Source organism: Amblyomma maculatum, chromosome 3, assembly GCF_055883805.1.
Source record: "Amblyomma maculatum isolate TAMU_Amacu chromosome 3, ASM5588380v1, whole genome shotgun sequence".
NCBI lineage: Eukaryota > Metazoa > Arthropoda > Arachnida > Ixodida > Ixodidae > Amblyomma > Amblyomma maculatum.
The window spans coordinates 203,370,307-203,390,880 of NC_139346.1; the positions used below are offsets into that span (position 1 = coordinate 203,370,307).

Consider the following 20,574-nt stretch of genomic DNA (forward strand, 5'->3'; position numbering starts at 1 on the left):
ACCAAGCGGAGAGCGTCCGCTTCAGCGAGACCCGCTCGACGGTGTAAGATGCGGCGGAAAAGGCCCAGAAGCTGCGCAGTCTGTGTAGAGAGGCGGCTTAGTGAGGAACTGGCACGCCCGTCGGCTTGGAGGTGGAGGCCTAAGACTCGTAGCGATGTGACCGCTAGGATTGTGTTGCCATGGACGAAAAGAGCTATAGCTGTGGCAGGGTCGAGGGGAGTGCGAGACCGATCGTGCACGACGAGGAGCTCGGACTTGGAAGGAGAAAGAGTCAAGCCGCAGGAGGTAGCGTATGAGGTGACAGTGTCGAGGAATTTAGCGGGACCGCACCGGGCCATGGATTGAAGCCGCGGCCCTGATGTTGAGGCTTTTGAAGTGCTCCATACTTCCACTCCGCCAATGATCCACCCCCTATAGAGTGTTCACGCTGTCTCCCCCCTTTCCCTTGACGACTTGACGGCCGCGTGCCAGAGGCTGTGCGGCCTGCTTTGTAGGCGGGAAAGGGGCGGCAGTTCGTTGCACCAAGTGCTTTGAAAACGTATGTCCGGCTCGTAAGCTGAGCTGCGGACGTTAACTGGTTCTCACCGCTTTTCAAGGGGAGGACATTAGCAACACGCGCAGAGATGACTGATCTGCGAACAAGGCTAGCGGCGAGACCCTGCACAAGACAGCGGAGAAACGCGCGGTGCTCTCTATCAGCTCACGCTGATTGACGCTTTAAGCCATTAAGCTTAGCTTTGTTTGCTGATTAGCTCAATGAGGGCTTCGCATTTGACGCCGTTCACGTTAACGGTAGCCTAAGAGGCTTATCAAATAGTTCCAACCCCTTTCGCTAGATCGCGTTCTACGTGACACTCGCGGTAACACAGGACGTTCCACATGCTCCTCTGCGGAGGAGGGTGACGCTAGCGAGCACTCTCAAGGAAAGATTATACGCAAACACTTAGTAAAGTGGAAAAACAAACAGCCGTCGTTGTAGCTCAATTCGAAGGTCGTGGGTTTGCATCTCCCCGGCGGCATGCGGATGTTTTTTCTACTTTCTAATCAATTATCTTCACGTTTAATTAATACTTCACATTGATTAAAAAGAAACATCATCTATGCTTTCTTTTGTGTCATTGGCTTGTTGAAATCCCATATTATATAAGCTCAGCTGCGCCATTCTTTTTTTTTTTTTTTCTGTGTTGCTATATGACGTCAACCGCCCCGATGAATTCGTTGTTCCGAAGCAAATTTGCGCCCGCTAAAAGAAGAAAAGTAGCCGGCGCCTTTCTGGGACAAGTATTCGCCCTTAATCCGCGCTAAGTAAAACGAGAGAGGGATTTCTCAGTCGACGGCGTGAAACGTGCGCCGTTTTTCCAGTCACGGCTCTGCAGAAGCAGCGAAACTTTTCGTTCGGACAACGCCGAATATCTTCGCCTGCAGAGTTCCCCGTTCCCACTGGTACCATTGCATTGGTTTTCTTTTTCTTCGCGGAAACGAACGAATAATTTACTTTTCTTCGCTGGACAGTTTTGGCCAGAGGGCGCTGAGCCACCTGTTTGCAAGAACTCTCCGCGGAAAGACCTGTCAAAAACCCCCACGCGCGCAGCCGTCTCGTCTGCTCGATCTCTGTAGCACGCGCGCAGAGTTTGTTCGACTTCTTTTCCTATCGAGCATTTTGGCGTCATCGCAGTCTGAAAGCCTAGCCATGCTGAATCGTCCGTCATTGTTTTTATTTTCTTTACCGACGCTTATTGCCTGAGGGGAGTGCTGGCTTTTTTTTACAGGAAGTCGGTGCCTGACAAGGTTGCACGCCTACTTGTAGACATCTACTATGCACATAAACTGCGTGGCTTTATAAAATGCTCATTTTTAGTCATGCGCTCATATTTAATGCAAACAATCTCGCACCTTTCCGTCGGTGGTGCATACTTTCACGCCGGTCAACGTCACCAGGATCAGCACTGTCCTCTTTGAAGGCGAAGCCTGCGGAGAGAAGAAAAATAAGGCATGAGACTTCCCGTTGGCCAATAGCTTTAGCGAAAGATCATTATGGTACTGAGCATTTCATTTAATTACCTTTCACAATATAATAACCGACGTGCACTTTTCGGTTTCTTAAATCGCGAAAGAAGATTTCTGCTTTCAGAAAATTTACCCTCATGTGTTTCGACTCCTAAAGAAGCTCTCAAAACAGTATAAAATAACTGCTAAAGATTTGGAAAAGCGCTTTTTGTCAACACTTCCCTTATCCCCTATGTTTGTAGGCCCAGTAGATACGGTTAAGGATGTCCCCAAAATTACAATTTCTCAGCTTTCTCCGATAATGATGACATTGCCAGCTGCTGCTCCTGGCTCTGATAAAGTAACATCAAAAATGTTAAAGATTCTCTTTGAGGTGTCTCCAAATTCCTTGTTAGAGTTGGTAAATTACTCAATCATTCTTGGATAGCTGGTGATTGGACACTAGCCAAAGTGGTTCCTTTATTCAAACATAATGGTGGTGGCTATACTTTGGACAATATCAGACCAATATCATTAACATAAAACTTGGTAAAATTAATTAAGGGTCGTATTCCAACGTGCTGCAGAGTTTATGGAGTTTGCGGAGAGTAGTCCCTGTCAAATAGGTTTTCGCTCAAAATGTTGAATATAGAATGCTCATACCGACCTTGAGAGCCGAATTCTCATTGCGCGGCGCCATAAAATGCATGCTTATGCTGCATTGGTGACACACGATATAGCAAATGCTTAAGATAGTGCAGAGCCCAGAATTTTATTGTAAAGATTACAAACTCTGCGGTGTCCACGATATTTAATTTCGTGGATATCAGCACTACTACAAAACAGGCAATTTTATTGTTCATTGAATGGTGTGCATTCTGGCAGATATCAACAAACCAGAGGTATTCCTCAAGGGGCAGTTCTCTCGCCCGTGCTCTTTAGCGTTTTATTGAGCTCTATTCCCACTAATCAAGAAGTTTGCACGTATATCTATGCGGATGCCATCGCGTTCTTTACGGCTGCACCTGACGCTGAAACCCTCAATGGGCCTGCAATCGTACCTGAGCTCCCTTCAGAATTGGTTACGTGACTTGCGATTTACATGAACTGTAAAAAAGTGCGCTGTCCTTGTTTTCCAAATTAAAAATCCGGCGACTTTTTCTCTAACATCTCAGCAAGAAACGATTCCTCAAGTCTTTAAAGTATCCGGGTGTCATTTATGATGATAATCTGACATGGAGGGATCCCAAGGATGCGGGATCGAATCCCGGCCTCGGCGGCCGCTTTTCGATGGAGGCGAAAAGCAAGGCGCCCGTGTGCTGTGCGATGTCAGTGCACGTTAAAGAACCCCAGGTGGTCGAAATTTCCGGAGTCCTTCACTACGGCGCCTCTCAAAGCATGAGTCGCTTTGGGATGTTAAACCCTCAAACCAAACCAAACATTAACAATGTTACAGCAAGAGGGGCTCGTGCTATGGGTACGTTGCGCAGCTTAAGTAATCCCAGGTCTGGAATGCGGCGAGATGCACTTTTATTGATTGATGTTATGCATGCCCGGCCAATTATAGAATTTGGATTTGTGTTCTTTTCTGGTTCTCCTGCTAACCAAATTCGTCCGCTCGTTCTTTTGGAGCGGGAAGCGCTTAGGTTATGTCTTGGCCTCCCCAAATTTGTGGCTAACAATGTACTTTACCTTGAAGCCCGAATACCGCCGTTGTTAGCTAGATTACAATTTTTGACTGTCCAGACTTATCTAAAGATATATCGCTCCCTGTCAGTTTTTTGTTGTGAGCCGTCCTCCTTTTTTTTGGAGTCAAATGACCTCACTTTCATGCCCTGCAAGTAATACTAGTGCAACATTTGCTACAACCTTTAAACGTAGTCCTCTCTAACATCCTTCCAACAAAAGTCAGTGAATCTTCGATTAAAATTGTCTATGATGACATTTTTCCTGATAACGCAAAACACTTTTCACCTAGCATTTTAAATGGATTATTAGATCATTTACAAAGTTTTCACATTAGCGTAATTATAGCAACTGATGCCTCTCAATGTCATGAGTGCCATGATGCCTCTAAATGTAGAGGCCCGCCAGTAATTCATTAAACGTCATCTCACGGTCATCGAACATTATCTCTATGTTTTCTATTGTTAATTTAAACAGCGCGAACAGGAAGACACAGGACAAGATACAAGGAAGCCACAGTACAAGCGCTGTGGCTTCCTTGTATCTTGTCCTGTGTCTTCCAGTTCGCGCTGTTTAAATTAACAATGGATGTTTACCAACTCGCCCAACAAAGTATCTTAGTAGGTATCTGTTTTCTGTTCTCTTGTTTTCTTCCGCTTGCCACTCCGTAACATTCGGTTGGAGGTGCCGGGTATGTCGTCATCACCCCTCATCCTGGCCCGGAGCATCGGCACCCTGTGACTTCTTGCGCCGTCGGCAGAAGGTTATAGGAGGCATCGCATGGCTGGTCCCCAGCCTGCCGGACCCAGCAAGACCTTGCCGTTCCTCCGCCCCGTCCTCCCCGACGCGATCACCACAAGACACGACGAAGGAGAGACTGACCCGAGACGCCAAACATGACCGCGAGGCACGAGAGAACCGAACGACCATATATGACCAAACTGTCCAGATGTGCCGACCAAAAACCTCCCGACCCAAGACGCCGCTATATATATATATATATATATATTAAAAACTGTCGAACAAGCAGCAACCGGTATCCTTCTGTCTTGCCTGCGACCGTGAAGACGATGCTACCTCACGTTGACCACGACGCCTCTGACGTGGCCTCATTCCCGCGCAGAGCACGCCCGACAACTTGCTCGCGTCTGCATAATAAACAAGCAGCGTTCTGACGCACAGCGCTTTAACCTTCGTAGTCGCCACGTCGAATATGTCGAATATGTCGCCGGCGACCTCGATCGTCTGATTCTGCACTGCCTGCCGCCAACGAGGACTGAGCGAAAAGCTAGTGCGAAGATATTTCGGGCACATACCTGTTCGTGTCACCTCGAGCACTTAAACAAGGAGGTGGTTCCCGACGGAACAGGACTATCGCGCGCAAGGTCATCCATGAGGTCATCCTGAGGTCGTCAATGTAGTACGTCTGAAACCTTATTACAGGTGACCGGCCGGACCCCACTGAGACCTGTTAAATTTTCCTTGGCGTGCTACTTCTATGCTAGACTGCTGCTAACTGCATTCAGTCGACACCTTTTTTTTTTTTTTTTCGCGGAGAGGGTAATGTCCCATGTTAGCATCGAAGCTCGCGAGCAGCCTGGCATCGCGACGACAAAGAAGGCGCTTGCTCTCTGTGCAAGTGCTGCCGCCACCACGTCAGTGCTGCTCTTCCCTCGACTTCAAGAGACCGGTGCTATCGTCTTGTCCCCGCAATCCGTTCCTGAGCCCTCGAAAATGTTGAAACGCTACGTTACAAAGTTTGAAAATTTCGAATCGCTTGAATCAAATAAGTTCAGTTTAATATGATAAGAGATCGAATGGCATGCAAAGAAGCTGATGCGAATTCCCAAGTCATAAAATCCGTTGATAAAACCGTTAGGAGCAGACCCAGGACACCGTCTAGGGAAAGGAAAGGTTTAAGGCAAGCGCGGCAGGAATAATATTACAAAGAACTTCCAAATGAGCGCTATGAGAGAAAGAAAAACATCCAGTAAAAATAAATAAATAAAGAACCAGACGCAGGCATTAACATATGACGGGGTTAAAAGAACCCTAAAGAACGAATGCATAATTTCTTTCATACAGCTGAGAACAAGTATTAGAGATTATGAGAATCTTTTGGGTGCGCATCAGTATAAATCCAATATCGCGATGTCGCTGCGGGCACCGAATTTCTTGCTATAGCATTTAGAACAATATTTAGAAACTCTATGACTGCGGACGACTGTTCCTTGGTCAACCTGAGTTTAATCGCGCATCTTCGAAACTCGCACTTTTTTGTCAGCGGTGATAAAATTCTTGAGGGCCAGGCAGTCTTTTTCCTTGAGGGTGTAAATGAATAAGCGTGACTGACGTGGAGCGACAGACTCAACCAACGCGTGCTTCGGAAAAAATTCGAAACCAGTGGCGACTTTTACACAACGGTTGAATGAAGAAAAAAGTAGGGATGAGGCAGCAGTTCAGTCTTCGCAGAAAGCAAGTCAGTTGACTTTTCACAAATATTCAGTTGCTGCTAATTTTACTAACCGTGTTCACTTTAGAATTGAGCATGGATTTCTAATCGTCGGTACAGATGGATAGCTATAGGTCACTGAGCTCGCACTTTTCGCACACTGTCTTCTTGAACCATTAAATTTGTTCAAATACGAGATCGACCGGAGGTATTTAATGAATCTGAAATCGAAAAACGCTATGATACGCTTTTGTTTTCCCCCGGTGCTTGCCACAGCGAGCGCCTGATGTAACTCAAGTGCGAGGACAATCACAACTAAATGGAACACCAATGCTGTAAATTTATCACTCTACCTCAGCACCCCTCTTCATCGATAGCTATGCAGCATGCCTAAAAATATAAGCTGGGGGCCTGATAACAACTACACTGCCATGGTCCTGCCTAGTGTTTGTTGCACTCAGGAAGCAAAATCAGCGGGAAGTCTGGCCCCGGAGTGTTTCCGACGGATCCACAGTAAACAGCCTCCTGTACCGCAGATCCCAGTCCATGTTCCGTGGTTTTATGGCTGTCCGCATGCATGGCCTTATACCAAAGAGAGAGACAGAGAAGTGGGCACTGACCAGACAAGAACTGTGTTTATTCAGTGTATTCAGACTGATCTGAAAAGTCGCGGCTTAGCTGTCACGGCCAAGCCGCGACTGCGGGGATATCTTCTCACGGAACAAAAACGATCGGCGCTCAGCCTGTTTCCAGGAGTTCAGATGGCACCATCAAAGAGCTGCCTTTTATGCGGCTACTGTAAACAAACTCGCGCCAACCTTTCCTTTTAGCCCGCAGTGTGGTCTTCATGACCCTTTCCTGTCGGCTAAGTCATGCGATGTTAGAACGCAGGAACAATGCGCTGGCACTTAGTTGCGAAACATTTGCTACTTATACACAAAGAAGCACAATCGAGTGTAAGCTCTTTCTTTTCCAAAACCCGAAATAAGCCCCTTAAGTGCATAAAGCTCTTCCTCTCTCACACAGCTTCGCATCTCTCTAACTTGGGCATGGCTTCAAGCCGGAGATGGCAATGTCGTCGAGACATCAGTTCCAACCCGTTGCACCACAGCGCGGAAACCTCCAGTACACACGTGCTCTCTCTCTCTCTCTCTCTCTCTCTCTCTCTCTCTCTCTCTCTCTCTCTCTCTCTCTCTCTCTCTCTCTCTCTCTCTCTCTCTCTCTCTTTTTCTCTGCACTGCTGGTACGAGGAGACTAAGGTGATGACACTTCCCTACTCTTCTGTTTCCTCAGCTTGAAAACATACATGTGAAAGAGCTTCAAACAAACATTTTTACAGCAGAAGTCTGACAACAACGTCTGAATGCGCCGGCAAACCACTGGGCCAACGGTGCAAACAACGCAGTTCCGCACGCCGATATCCCTCTTGAACTAGTTCAAGGAGTTGCCGCAACGTGGCGCCGATTTCGCGAAAATTTCGCGACTTCCACCCGGAAGTCTATGCAGGCGCAGTCACTGTTCCTGAAGCTCTGGGGTTTAGAGATACCAGTGGCCGGGTGAATAAACCGGCGGTGGAAGCTAGCAAAAAACGACTGGAAGATTAGTGGCTTAAAAGCAGAGAAGTGACATAATGTTAGTAATGTAGAAACAAAATTTTAATAAATAGAATGATGGTATAGTTAACCAATCTATAATTAAGATATAGGGAGAAAAATTAGTATAATAGCTACTGCTACCACCCCGTTTCAAAGGGGACGCTCCTATATTCCATCCATCCATCCATTGCTAGCACTAGCAAAGCCGGGATGACGAACGCAGGACGAAAGTAAGCCACGTTTTAACTTGATCAGTGATCGCACTAATTATCCAAACGTTTTCGCGCTCATGAAAAAACGAAAAGAAAACACCGGCATGTTCTGCGTCCAGCCTGTCTGGCTCTGCCCAGTTTACGGAGTAGCCGGACGCTATGAATTAATTGACTTGTTGATCTTTTTCTTATCCTTACAATAATATCGCTCTCTGTCACTCTAGATGCAGCCCATTACGCAACGACCTTTTTAATCCCACGCATTATTTATAGGATCTAGGCTTTATGAAACCCTCAACAAATCCGACACACTGAGTATATCTTTGCGATGTCAATAGAATACTTTTACTTGCAAGTGAAAGACTGCAAGCGTAAAATAACGACAGTCATAGGTCGAGTATTTTTGCCTATGAGAGAAGTTCATAATTGTTCAGCTTTCACCGTATCTAACTTAGCGACGACAGCTCCCTGATCGTCGCCACATATTGCTATCTGGATTGGCTCTTAGCGCGGCCGGTGAAAGGGTAGGTGAAACCGCTTTTCAATAGCCGAGGGAGCATACATTGCAACATCGTTTTGTCCCGATGCAAAAGCCTATATAGCACGATGTGTGCCTCTGCGCTTATACTTTCGTACGCGCTTCCCAAACCAGGTACAGCAATCGAGGCCCGCGTACATGGCGCTCTTCAATCAACTGTCACGGTTGATTGAAATTAATTGAGTGACAACATTTTGCCACGGCCAAGATCTTTAGTGCAGAATAGAGTTGCCAAATTGCACCTTCAATCTCGTAAAGCAGTGTTGTATCCCACCGATCACCTGCACATCAATCGATATCCTGCTTTTTTTTTTCTATATCACATGCAGCGAGTCCCGCGACCTGTCAGACGTACGTCACAGGTCACACGAGAACTGCATTTATACGGAGTCAGTCGGTATGCGTATCTTGTATAGCGCACGTGCACTCATGACTTGAGTAGCCTCGATACCGCACCGTCAAGGCCCATCTGCACCTCGACAGCTTCACCGGCGCAGCCGCCATTTATCGGTGACAGAAGACGTCAACGCACGCCGTGACACGAGAGATTCGTGACGAGAGAGAAGCCGCCTCTTCGAGCCCGTCACATCACTGCGATCCCTCCAAAGTCGCCTGACCTCCACTGTGTGCGGGCGTTTGCTTTTTCATGTGTTCTTCTTTCTTTGGGAGTCCAAGAATAGCCACGCGCGGACGTCGGCATCTGGAGTCATTTTCGAGGCGCGGTCCTTTCGAGGTGTTTTCTGTGACGACACACGTCGCATATCGCACATATGCGACGGATGGAAGACGAATAAAGAAACCTCGGTCCGGCGCTCGCGCGTCGGCATAAATAACGAATTCAAGAAACGTCTCAAGCCCTGACGCGGACAAATCCGCCTTCAGGAAATGGGAAATAAGTGCAACGAGAGGACAGCTCCCTCTATGGGATAGCGCTTCTCTCAGTTACGGGTGTCATCGCCCCCAATGGGTCGTACCTTAGCGAGAAATCGCGACTGGCGTTTAGTGTCGGAACGCAAGAGTCGCGGTCGGCGTTTTCTGCAGCTTCATTCGCAACCGGCGAGAAAATTTGTGCCCCCGGGTGTCTTTACTACCTCGCGACGGGAGCCTTTCGGTGCTGCCCTGCACTCAGAGAGCGAATCTACTTTGCGCGAAATCCGATGGAAACGAATTCCAACGCGTCCGTGTACTGCGCGATGTCAGTGCACGTTAAAGAAACCCAGGTGGTCGAAATTTCCGCAGTCCTCCACTATGGCGTCTCTCATAGCCTGCGTTGCTTTGGGACGTTAAACCCTTAAAAAAAAAAAAAAAAAAAACAAACCCAGAAACTCAAGCCCATAAACAAGCCTTGAGGCCACAGTAAAGGCCTTAGGTCGTAATAAAAATAAATATGCAGTATCTTCACCGAAAAGGGATCTCAGTCACTTCCTGGCGGTCCACTGTCTGCGTCTACCACATCGAAACAATTAGATAAAAAAAGAGCATGCAACCGGGGCAGGGAGGGAGGGGGGGGGGGGGGGGGGGATGATATACATTCTAGATTCCATATAATTAAACCACTTTACTTTGCCTCTTGCGAAGTCGCAACACAAGGAAAGTAGACTGCTATTTCAGCGCTTGTGACAAAGCCTTTGTTTTTAACGTTTACTCACTTGTAATGGTGAAGTATCGCAATGAGCCTTATTTCGAGCATTAAATACTTTAATAGCTTTTCTACTTCCTTTACTTACTTGAAATACAGTCAAAACTCGATTTAACGAAACTACCGATTTAACGAAGATATCTCGACTCCCCCTCAGACGCCCATAGGCTCCAATGCTTTGACTATAACTTAATTATTTTGACCACTGTAATGCCGGTTGGTGCTGTGAATAAATATATAAATAAATAAATAAATAAATAAATAAATAAATAAATAAATAAATAAATAAATAAATAAATAAATAAATAAATAAATAAATAAATAAATAAATAAATAAATAAATAAATAAATAAATAAATAAATAAATTTTGCGATCTGCCCTGATTTAACGAGCCTTTCTTTCAACAATGAAGGTGAAAAATTATTAATTTTTGGTCTATTTCGTGGAGAACGCCCAAAAATTATTCGGTGCGAGCCAATGGTAACATCGCGGAGCGCCATCGTCCCACTTTTAGCAAACTGCGCCATGCAAAACGAGATTACTCGTTTTGAATTGAATTCACCAAATTTCGGGCGAAGCTGTGAATTTCCCTTATCTGCTGCGGCAGATTGCCAGAGAGAGCACACGTGGGGACGAAAGACGTGCTGGACGCACTTCGAGCTTAAGAGGAATCCGTGCGGTCGTAGTTTCCCAAGAGCCTGAAAGGAATTATCACTGCTGGTCTTTGCTGGGAGATAAATTTGTAGCCCTCCGGGGCTGTTCTTATTAAGCTAGCAATTTTTGTTGTTTATCTTCATAAACGCTATTGCTGCCGATTGTTTCCGCGGGCTGCAATTTCATTTTCGGCGCAATTATCCTGTGCCAATACGATGTCACGGTAGGTTTCTGGATGCGCACGCGGCTATGCCATATATTTGAATGTATCGAATAAGATGACCAAGAAGTCTTACTCAATTTAATGAAGTTCTCGATTTAACGAAATTGTCTGTGGCTGCCCTCAATTTTGTTAAATCAAGCTTTTACCAATAATTATTCTCAAGAGTTATTTTCATAAATAACCTAGGCTTGAAATGAAATTGTAAAAATTAAGTTTAGAAACGAATCTAGGACAAATCTACAGCTTCACGTCAAAAGAGAACAAATCCAAAGTTTACATTTTCATGTTGACCAAATTATTCGCATGATTTCTGAGCACATGGTGGTGCGGAGTTGTTCAAACTTACATGTAAAGCATATCAAAAAACGGCTTAAAACTCAGCGGTTCACGCGAATAACAAACTTTCGCGCTTTTCGCAATTATCGTTTAGGTAAGGTTTGGCTCATTTCGATATAGTTGGATATAACTGGATGCAGAGGAATTTGTGCCTCTTCAGAGATTAGCTCCTGCGTTATCTTTTGGTCAGAAGGCGTTCACGGGACCTCGAGGCAGTGACGTAATTGAGACAGAGTGGAAACGAGTTTTCCCACTATAAGGCATAATGCTACTAGATACTAGGACATTGACAACGAACGAATCACACGGAATAACATCCCGGATGCCTTCATCGGCGAGGAAAATTGGACGAGCGATAATCCCGAACTAAAAGGTGCATGTGGGCGTCAATCGAGGAATGGCCGGGTGACGAATGCGCCACGAAGAAAGACAGAGAACGAACAAGCCTGTCATCATCCAAACGCTTACAGCCACTGCAGTGACAGCACGTGGCTCCACTATTGGTCAGAACGCGCGTTCAGACGCATAGACGGGAGCAAATTGGGGAGAACACGAGACAAATCGGCTGTTATGACTCAGGGCACCGGCGGATTCCTGAAAAGATGGTGCTGCTGATGACCACTTTTGGCCGATGAAATTAGAACGCGCCCGTGCTCAGTGGCTTCCCTGCACGCGGCTACGTTTCGGAGAGGGCAGCACTGGTGGAAGCAGCAGCCGAGGGTAGCCCATGACGACCACCCCAAAGAGAGCTGACAGGCGACTAGCAACATCGGACGTGTCCGCGCGCGGCGCGACCGAGGTAAAAAAAAGCCTTTTCCGGCGCCGGTAGTGTACGCACCAGGGCTGCTTTACCAGGACCGTATTAAGAAAAAAATTATGGAGCGCACTTTGTCTGTAAGGGCGTGAGGCGATATAATATATTACTACCCGACAAGTAAAGCCTCACTTTAACCAAGCCGCATGAATGTGCGTAGCCTATATGCTAACAAAGAACTTGTAGGTGGATGACTCCGCATTCGAGGGTACTGGAAGGTTTGTTCTTATTCCACACCTCAAATAAATAACCCACGTTAGCTGCCTCTCCCAAATTTCTGATATGGCGTGATACTTTTAAATCGCGCAAACCATGGAATAGTCAGTGTCCATCAATGCCAGCTGCCACCTCTCAGCGCAATGGTCGTGATTTTTTGCTCACAATACCAACGATAACGGCGATGTCGACGCCGGATTTTCTTAGTGACGAGATCTTTCACGCTACCGTGTTAAAAAGGGGAACCTTGGGCTAATGTTCATGTAGGCGCCTCTCACCCCTTTCTCTTGCCGGTTCCTACCCACCCTCGTACTAAGTTCTGTAATATACCCCAAGTTTAATTATAACTGCACCGAATTAAAAAACCAGATGCTATCGATGGGATTTGTGCAACAGTAATGCGTTACAGTTAGTTTTACAGCACACAGAGCCCAAATGCCGCTACTAATGCTCAGACTAGGAGATAACAAGGGACTATTATAGACCGGAGCGCATTGTGACACCGCCTATTTTCCTCTCTCTAAGTGGGTGAAAGGGAGTGACGGAACTATGCATTTTAGAAACTTAGGACGATGGTAACGATTGAAAATGAAGAATATTCTCTATATATAATTTGTTACATTTTTCACATACTGCCCAGTAACGTGCAGTCTTCTTCTCCCACCCCCGGTTCGGAAAGCCCACCAGAACTCTTCCCCAATATGTAATAAATCACAGATCTCACAACTAAGAAACTTTGCAGGATGGCAAGGAATTATTGCTCTTGCAGCTCGACGAGGTCTCCCCAAAAGCTAAAGGAGTCCGGGGTCCCGTCTCCTTATTCTGGCTTTCTTGCTTCATACGTATGTGCCACTCAGAGTTCGATTATTTGTGGTTTCGTATTAAAGCGCTTTAGAAGAAATGGGCCCCTTTCCCATACTCCCAGTTTCCTTAGCCCCCATCCAGCGCTGTCCTCAAGCATGTGTCTGTGCCCGTAAGAGAGTACGTGTATGCGAAAGCGCCCACGTGAGTGATACTGGACTGTCCCGCCTCGAAAACCCCGGCTGATGCAAGGGATTTCAGAGAACATGAACCCTTTAAAAGACAGCTGCAGGCGTCCAGCAGAGAAAGCCTTGAGAGCACCCACAAGACACGAGATGACTTTCGAGCAGACTCCTCGTTATTATGTACCTTTGTAACAAAATGTGAATACATTCAGTTTGATCGTCTCATCTGAAGCCCCGTCCAAATTGACCCTCATCATTCCCGTCATAGATCCCGTGGTCGACAAGTGGCTGGGCAGAACACATATCAGCGCGTCGTAATCGCTCTGCGTGCCAGCCTCGCCATTCGAACTGTGTGCGAAGAACATTTGCCCGAAATGACTTCACTCGGAGGACCACCCTCGTTAGCCCACTCAGCCGTACCGTGCTCCGTGCGCACTGGGTGACCCAAATGATGAACAGAGAGGCGAAGGGAAAATCTGCCCGCTATACACCGCATCCGCCGTTTGGCGGCGGCGACTGTGCAACAAATCGATGCTGCCGTGAACACGAGGCGGGGCGCGAGGCTACGCTGGGGGTAGGAGGGAGAGAGGGCAGCCTATACGACGACGAATACAACCCGAGTAGTCTGCTCCCTCAGTGCGGTGAGTCAGCGAAGCGAAGAAAGGGGAAATTTGTTCACTGAGCACTCCCCTTCTTCCCCAACGGAGTGTTCAGTCATCGCTTCAGCCACGTCATCGTTCACGCTTCGTGGAGGCAGTAGAGGATGTTCGTGCGCCAATCAGGCGATTGGGGAAAATAGCTCATCTTGCTTTCCATTCACGAAACTGCTGCCACGTGTCTTCTGTTTGAGAGAACGGACGATGCGGTGCTTTGCGGGACAGTTAAAAAGTTCTGTTATGCTGCAACTACACTAAACTTCGAGACAGGGCTTTTAAACCAAGGCGACTGAAATGTGTTTGCTACTGCAAGCGAAAACATTTTTCGTCCACATGCTTGTTTCTAGGGCTCCCATCCGAATTACTATCGGCCTATAGGAGCGGCGGACAGCCCTTTCTTTGGAGAGTCTGGCGGCGTGTCCTTTAGGTTCTGTAGCCGGCCGTCCCATCTTCAAACACGGCCCAAAGACTAACCACATGCCCCCGGAAAAAGCTTACTTTACCCCGGACATTTCTCGGAAATTAAGCCCACGTGCATATGCGCGTGCTTGTGTCGTTCTCTGTGTTTTATGTGTTTTCAAGCGCGCTGTCGGAGGAACCAGGAGGGAGGAAATGTGGACGAGCGAGCAAAGAGTGACAGAAAAATGCGTGCAGTGTACGAATGTTGAAATGAAAGAATTTTATGCGCGAATTTACAAACTGTGTATGTCAAGCTTTGTAAATAAGTTTTTCTATGTAAATACGACATTTCGTTCTGACCGTAGCGTTCTGACTCGCCGGGGTGGCGCAGTGGTTACGGCGCTCGACTACTGTTCCCAAGGACGCGGGATCGAATCCCGGCCTCGGCGGCCGCTTTTCGATGGCGGCGAAAAGAGAGGCGCCCGTGTGCTGTGCGGTGTCAGTGCACGTTAAGGAACCCCAGGTAGTCGAAATTTCCGGAGTCCTCCACTACGGCGTCTCTCATAGCCTAAGTCGCTTTGGGACGTTAAACTACACAAACCAAACCAAAACGTGCGCGCTCTATTGTCCTTTTATTTGTAACCAAGTTAATTTTTTCTAACACTTCGTACAATAATGCAATTTTCTGAACTGAATTACCCCAAGAAAACATTTTTTTCCTCGCTGCCAGAATTGATTTCTTTCCTGGGAGACTTCACATAAACGAAAAGTCCATAGCATAAGTGTCCGATTAGTTGTTACCTCATCCAGACGCAGCTTTTCGACGTTATGAAAGAAGAACTGTGAGCACTTGAAGAACATGTCAAGAAAATAATTTAAAGCTTGTCTAAACTAACTTCAAACATATCTCGATGATGTTCCCTAGTCCGAAGGCTCAGTCCGGGCCTGATCAACGGTACAGTATGCAGGCAACGATGCAGAACGAGGTTATTATCCTTCGGGAGCTTCTTCCCCACGAAGAAACTACGCCCCGCTTTTCCAGCAATAGACCATCGCGTGTGTCCCCACTCAGCATCCCCACGCTCCTTCCGCTTCGGGTCCCCTTCCTCAATTTCCTTTTACAGGGCGAACGAGCGGCTCTTCGACTCTCCCCAGATCATTCAGAGAGTATCTGTCCACGAAAGCTCCCCTCGCGAAGAACTTTCCATACTCATAACGAGTCGCATAAGTCTCCATCACTCTCCCCTTCCCATCCTATTTCCCATCCCTCCCCTCCTACTTGTTCTTTTTTCTTTGCCACAGCCGAGCATTATGTTCAAACCTCCTTTTCTCTAAATTAGACAGAGTCTCAAAATAAGTAAGTTCTCCGAGAATTCTCCCCTTTCCCGTGCCATTTTTAATCCATCCTACGCGCTCCCTACACACGGTCTCGCCTGAGTTCCGTTTACGCATTTCGTAAAGAACAAACAAAAACAAGACGACGTCGTGGCACATTGCACGTAGAGGACAAATTCGATCCGCTCCAATACACACCATCAGCTGGAAAACCACGCGTGGCACGAACTTATTAGCGTCTTCGGCTTTCAAACCATTCTCTCCAAAGTGCACACTTGCTCCTCTCCAAACATCAGGGATACAGAGCCCATTACGCTTAGCAAGCAAAAACCTTATTAGCCCATTAGTATTTTCTTTTTGTTACTATACGTGTGCTGGTCAGAGACTATAATAATAAACGTAGGAATCTTCTTTTTTTTTTCTTTTCCTTTAGAACAGAAGGGGAATATTTGATTCACCTAAAAAGGATTCTGCCTTGAAAGCACTAACCAACTAGCCCTAAAACAAGCATTGCTCAAATAACAAACATGACCGAATATCGAGAGCAGTTTGTCGTCTTCCATGAGAGATAAGTGGTTCTAATAGGCTAAAACTGGAGCTAGTTGGTTACGCAATTTCAAAATATACTTGCTTCTTAGAATCGCGAAACACGATGACAAGAACGAGACAAAGACATTAAAGGCGCCTTGTGTTGTGCTTCATTGCTTACCCCCCCCCCCCCCCCCCCTTCCCGTTTTGTAACACGTAACACCACTGCGCGCACATATTCAGTATCGAATGGCATGCGAAAAATTATTGCAGTCAAAACAGGTGCGACAGTGGGATAGTGAGACTGTCGAGATAGAATATCGTGCCACTTAGAGTTTCGGGGGCAAGTACCGATGGAACAGAAATTCTCGCCTACGCGAGCTCGAAAGAGGAAATCTTAACGACGGTATTAAGGCAGCACTTGCGCAGGAACCGTTGCGCTTTTATATCTCGTGGAGATCGAACAGAGCTGCTGAGCAACGTTACAAGCTTATAGCAAGACAGTGAAAATTGAATTCCGATCGAAGCCGGCGGCGTGGGACGAAACCGCGGCGCCACTGATACGCATACGATGGAGACAAACGATTCCGGAGAATGACTCCTTTTTTTTTTTTCTTTTTTTTTTCTGAAGAGGGAGCGCTTAAAAAAAAAGCCCTACTGATGTTGTAACGACAGCCATATCGAAGGGACGCACTTCCTTGCATACAGACAATGCTTTTTCTCTGTTGATGAGAAAAGTGCTTCCGCGAACGAGCCTTCTGACGTGGCTCGTGACAGTGCCGAGGGCGCGTGCATGCGTGTAAGCGACAAAGGATGGCTCAAGCATTTCGTAGGAGCCCGACCAAGGCTAGGTAAGTGCGGCAGTAATGACTAAAGCCCGTAATGACAGGTAACGATATCATGCTATCTCAAAGGTTACCATTAGAAATTGACGTGGTGAAAAAAACTGTACTTTACACTGGTCGAACGCTATAATCTATAGGCTAACCAGTGTGATGAGCAGATAAACATAGAAACACACATAGCAGCTGGTACCAGCATGACATACGCATGCACAAACATCTTATGCCATGCATGATGGATTATCACCATGGTTCTTTCTATGAAGCGCCGTTCGATAAACCTTAGCTCAGGGTTTAGGACATCGATTCGAGTTCCGCACTCGCGCCCGAGCTGGAACACACGGTGCAGCACTTTGCCACAAATGCTCGTCCGACATTTCGCGAACTGAACACGTATGCTGCTGTAACTGTTGTTATTTGTTTTCCTTTGCTCTAAGCGAACGGTATATGATGCTGGAAACTCCGAAGACGAAAACGGAGGTTTCCGTGGTGAGTGCGTAGTGGAGATTTCCTCTTGACTTCAGGATAATCCTCACAGTGTGAACTCAAAGAGCAAAGTTTTCCGCTGCCTGTCGTTTTACCAAAGGTAGCAAATGGGTTTAATACTCATTTGTTGTCTTCGCGTGAGGTAAAGCGTATCGACTGTTAATAGAAAATGCACGCGCATGTGTGGACATCTGCCGTACTCAGTTCGTGACCTTTGACCTTTTTTCTGTGAGATCTGTTTTTTTCTCAACACAAGAGGTGCGTATCAAGGCACACTACCATAGTCACATTCTCTGTTCTCTACTATTGGTGTTTTAGTTTGAGTGGCACGCGCTTCTGTCACACTTTCTTCCTGTCCGCCTGATTCATTTCCATCGATTTTGGTCAATTGTCTGCACTTATCTTTTTAACGCTGTAAGCCTCGAGCTTTTTTCCATACGAGGGCCTCTACAGCATGCTTCCAACCAGGCTTTGAAGTGAGACAGTGAAGCCTACCGCCTTGTTATTAAGTCGAAAGCCTTATAAGGCTCACAAGACACGAGATCTGAGGCCACAAGTTGTGCGCAAAATGTGTCGTTGAAAAGCGGTTCCATTCACGCTATCGCAAGAGTCTGAAAGGAGGGGGGGGGGGGGGGGGGGGGGGGGGGGGGGAGTGATTGTGGAAAAGCATGAAGTTGATGAGGTATTTAGTATGTCGTCATTAGTAATTAATGTCGTCACCAATTCATATGAGACAACAATGACTTTCAAAAAGTGATGACGTCATTAGTGTCATGACAAAGTCATATGACATGGGTCAGTACTGAAAATAGTGAAGTGCTATGTCGTAAATAAAAGGCGATGGCATCTAGTCATGTGACAGTCGCATGACCAGAATGACATGCAAAAAGTGATGAAGTCTTCAAGTCGCATTCCAGGGTGTTCTGCAAAAATAATGACGTCATCATTCCACGTGATAATGCCACATGATCAGGATGACTTACAAAAAGGGCGATCGCGTCGTCAAGTCCTGTGGCAGTCATGTGATTAGGATGACTTGCAAAAAGACGATAACGTCTCACGTCACCCGGCAAACTAGCATGACAACTGTGACTTGCAAATGGTGACGACTCCATCAAGCCACACGACAAAGTGATTCGACCGGAATGCCATGCAAAAAAGTGATATGACGACGCTCAGGTTTTCTCATTTTTACAGCGCACTCTCAAAGTTTTTTTTCGCGTCACTCTATAGCGAGGCGAAAAAGCTTTCTCCGACCGTTGGTTCCTTCGAAATGCCTAGGGGGCAGGAACTTGTCCTGGGCATATATATTGGACGCCGCTGTTCACAGGAACAAGCATTCATGTTTGCTCCAGTTTCTTGAACCTGTTGCTCTGATTCCGATAGCTGCGAGCACACCTTGTTGACCCTGTGTACACAATGCCATGTTTACTGTAGCCCGCTCGCTTGCTCTGGCGTTCTAAGCATTTTTCTGTTATTCACCAACGCCCCCCCCCCCCCCCCCCCCCCCCCCCCCCTCGCTGCTTCATTTCTGGGGCTCGTTTTTATTCAGCCTTCCATCCCCAAAACATCTGCTAGTCAAAGAAATGAGCATCGCTCTACTTCCTTCAGGAGGGGAGGCCTAGTCGCATCAAAAACGCATTGTATCTTATGTTAGGCTACGTGAAAACCAAAACTATAACGTGTGATAAGCATTATTTTTCTTTGCTGAGCCTTCGGAGCGCTCAGCTAATGAGTGCGAGGTCACAAGTTTGATGCCAAGCAGTGGCGCTCCTGTATACACGAGAAAAAGCAGAAAAAAAAAAACTTTACTGGCGTTTTCAGATTAAAGGACTCTTTACAACAGTCGGAAATAATCGGTAGGCCTCCTCCAAGGCTGTTTTTCAAAGCCCACTTTGTACCTTGCATTGCTAAGTATACCCCTTTTCCATGCATAAGATATAAGTATAGACACAAGCAGCCCCCACGAGCTCCACTCCAAGGGAAGGAAATTTTCAGTAACAACTTCTTTTTGCATGGCCGTTTCAAGTTATATATTTTTTTCTCGCATCTATACGTCCGTGCGCGAGAAATGAAACCATCATTCAGTAACTTATCTCTCCTGTCCTAAAGTGGCACGAAAAAGAAAAATAATTATTTTAAATCCCGTAAGAAATCAATCACTCTGTCAGTACGAGCGATAGAAGGCACGGTTGGAATAGGCGTGAAGCACCGGGGGGATTAAAATTTCTAATGCCGAACCAACGTAAAACCTTTGAGCACTGATATTACTATAGCGGAAGAAAAAAACATACCCGAACATTTTTGCACGTAGCTGTGTAAAAGCAACGCAAGTAAAAAGCAAAACGGATAAATAAATGCAATGTACAGGGAGGCAGCAGAGATTCAAAAACAAGGCGGTAGCTTTACGAGGATTCGAGCTCAGAAAAGAAAATAAAGAACTGTGAAATTTCAGAAAGCGCGGAGAAAACGCGTGCCAATAACGCATTTCGCGATGAGTTGGTTAAGGAAGGGAGAGCGCTCAACACGGATAAAAGTAAGAATGACTGGCCGCTCCTCGGATGCGGAGAAACGCCTCTTGAGCCGCCTATCAGCGCAAAAACATGCTCGCTCTTCTTGCGAATGGAACTCGTCTTCGCGTCGCCTGACGACTTTGGACGGGAGGAGGAGAACGGCGAAGTTGGAGAGGCGGCGAAGGACCATTGCCACAGCACCGAACTTTCGAAGGGTACAGCGTGTGTGGACGGCAAAGCTCAGTGGGCGCCAGCAGTTAGTCATTCTTAGCGAACTGCTCTCGACAGCTGTCCGCTAAGTGGACCGTCCTCCTTAGCTAACCCTTTTTCGTGCCAGTATGTTCTGTTCTTATTTTTCTCTCAAAAGGGCGCATCGACAGAGAACAAAGAAATTCTTGCCCGAAAGAAAAGAAATTCATGGAAAGAAGTCATCCAAGAAGTAGCAGAGGTTGAAAGAGGTCATAGCTTGCGACATAT

The 20,574-nt window shown here is 46.6% G+C and overlaps 1 protein-coding gene across 1 annotated transcript in view; it reads right to left on the reverse strand.

The window, feature by feature from the left end:
• LOC146197464 (uncharacterized) overlaps positions 1 to 20,574 on the reverse strand; it is a 167,256-nt gene that overhangs the window by 101,064 nt on the left and 45,618 nt on the right. The window contains exon 3 of the mRNA XM_084599290.1: positions 1,894 to 1,968. Within this exon, the coding sequence (XP_084455416.1) occupies positions 1,894 to 1,968 (75 nt within the window). The remainder of the gene's footprint in view (positions 1 to 1,893; positions 1,969 to 20,574) is intronic.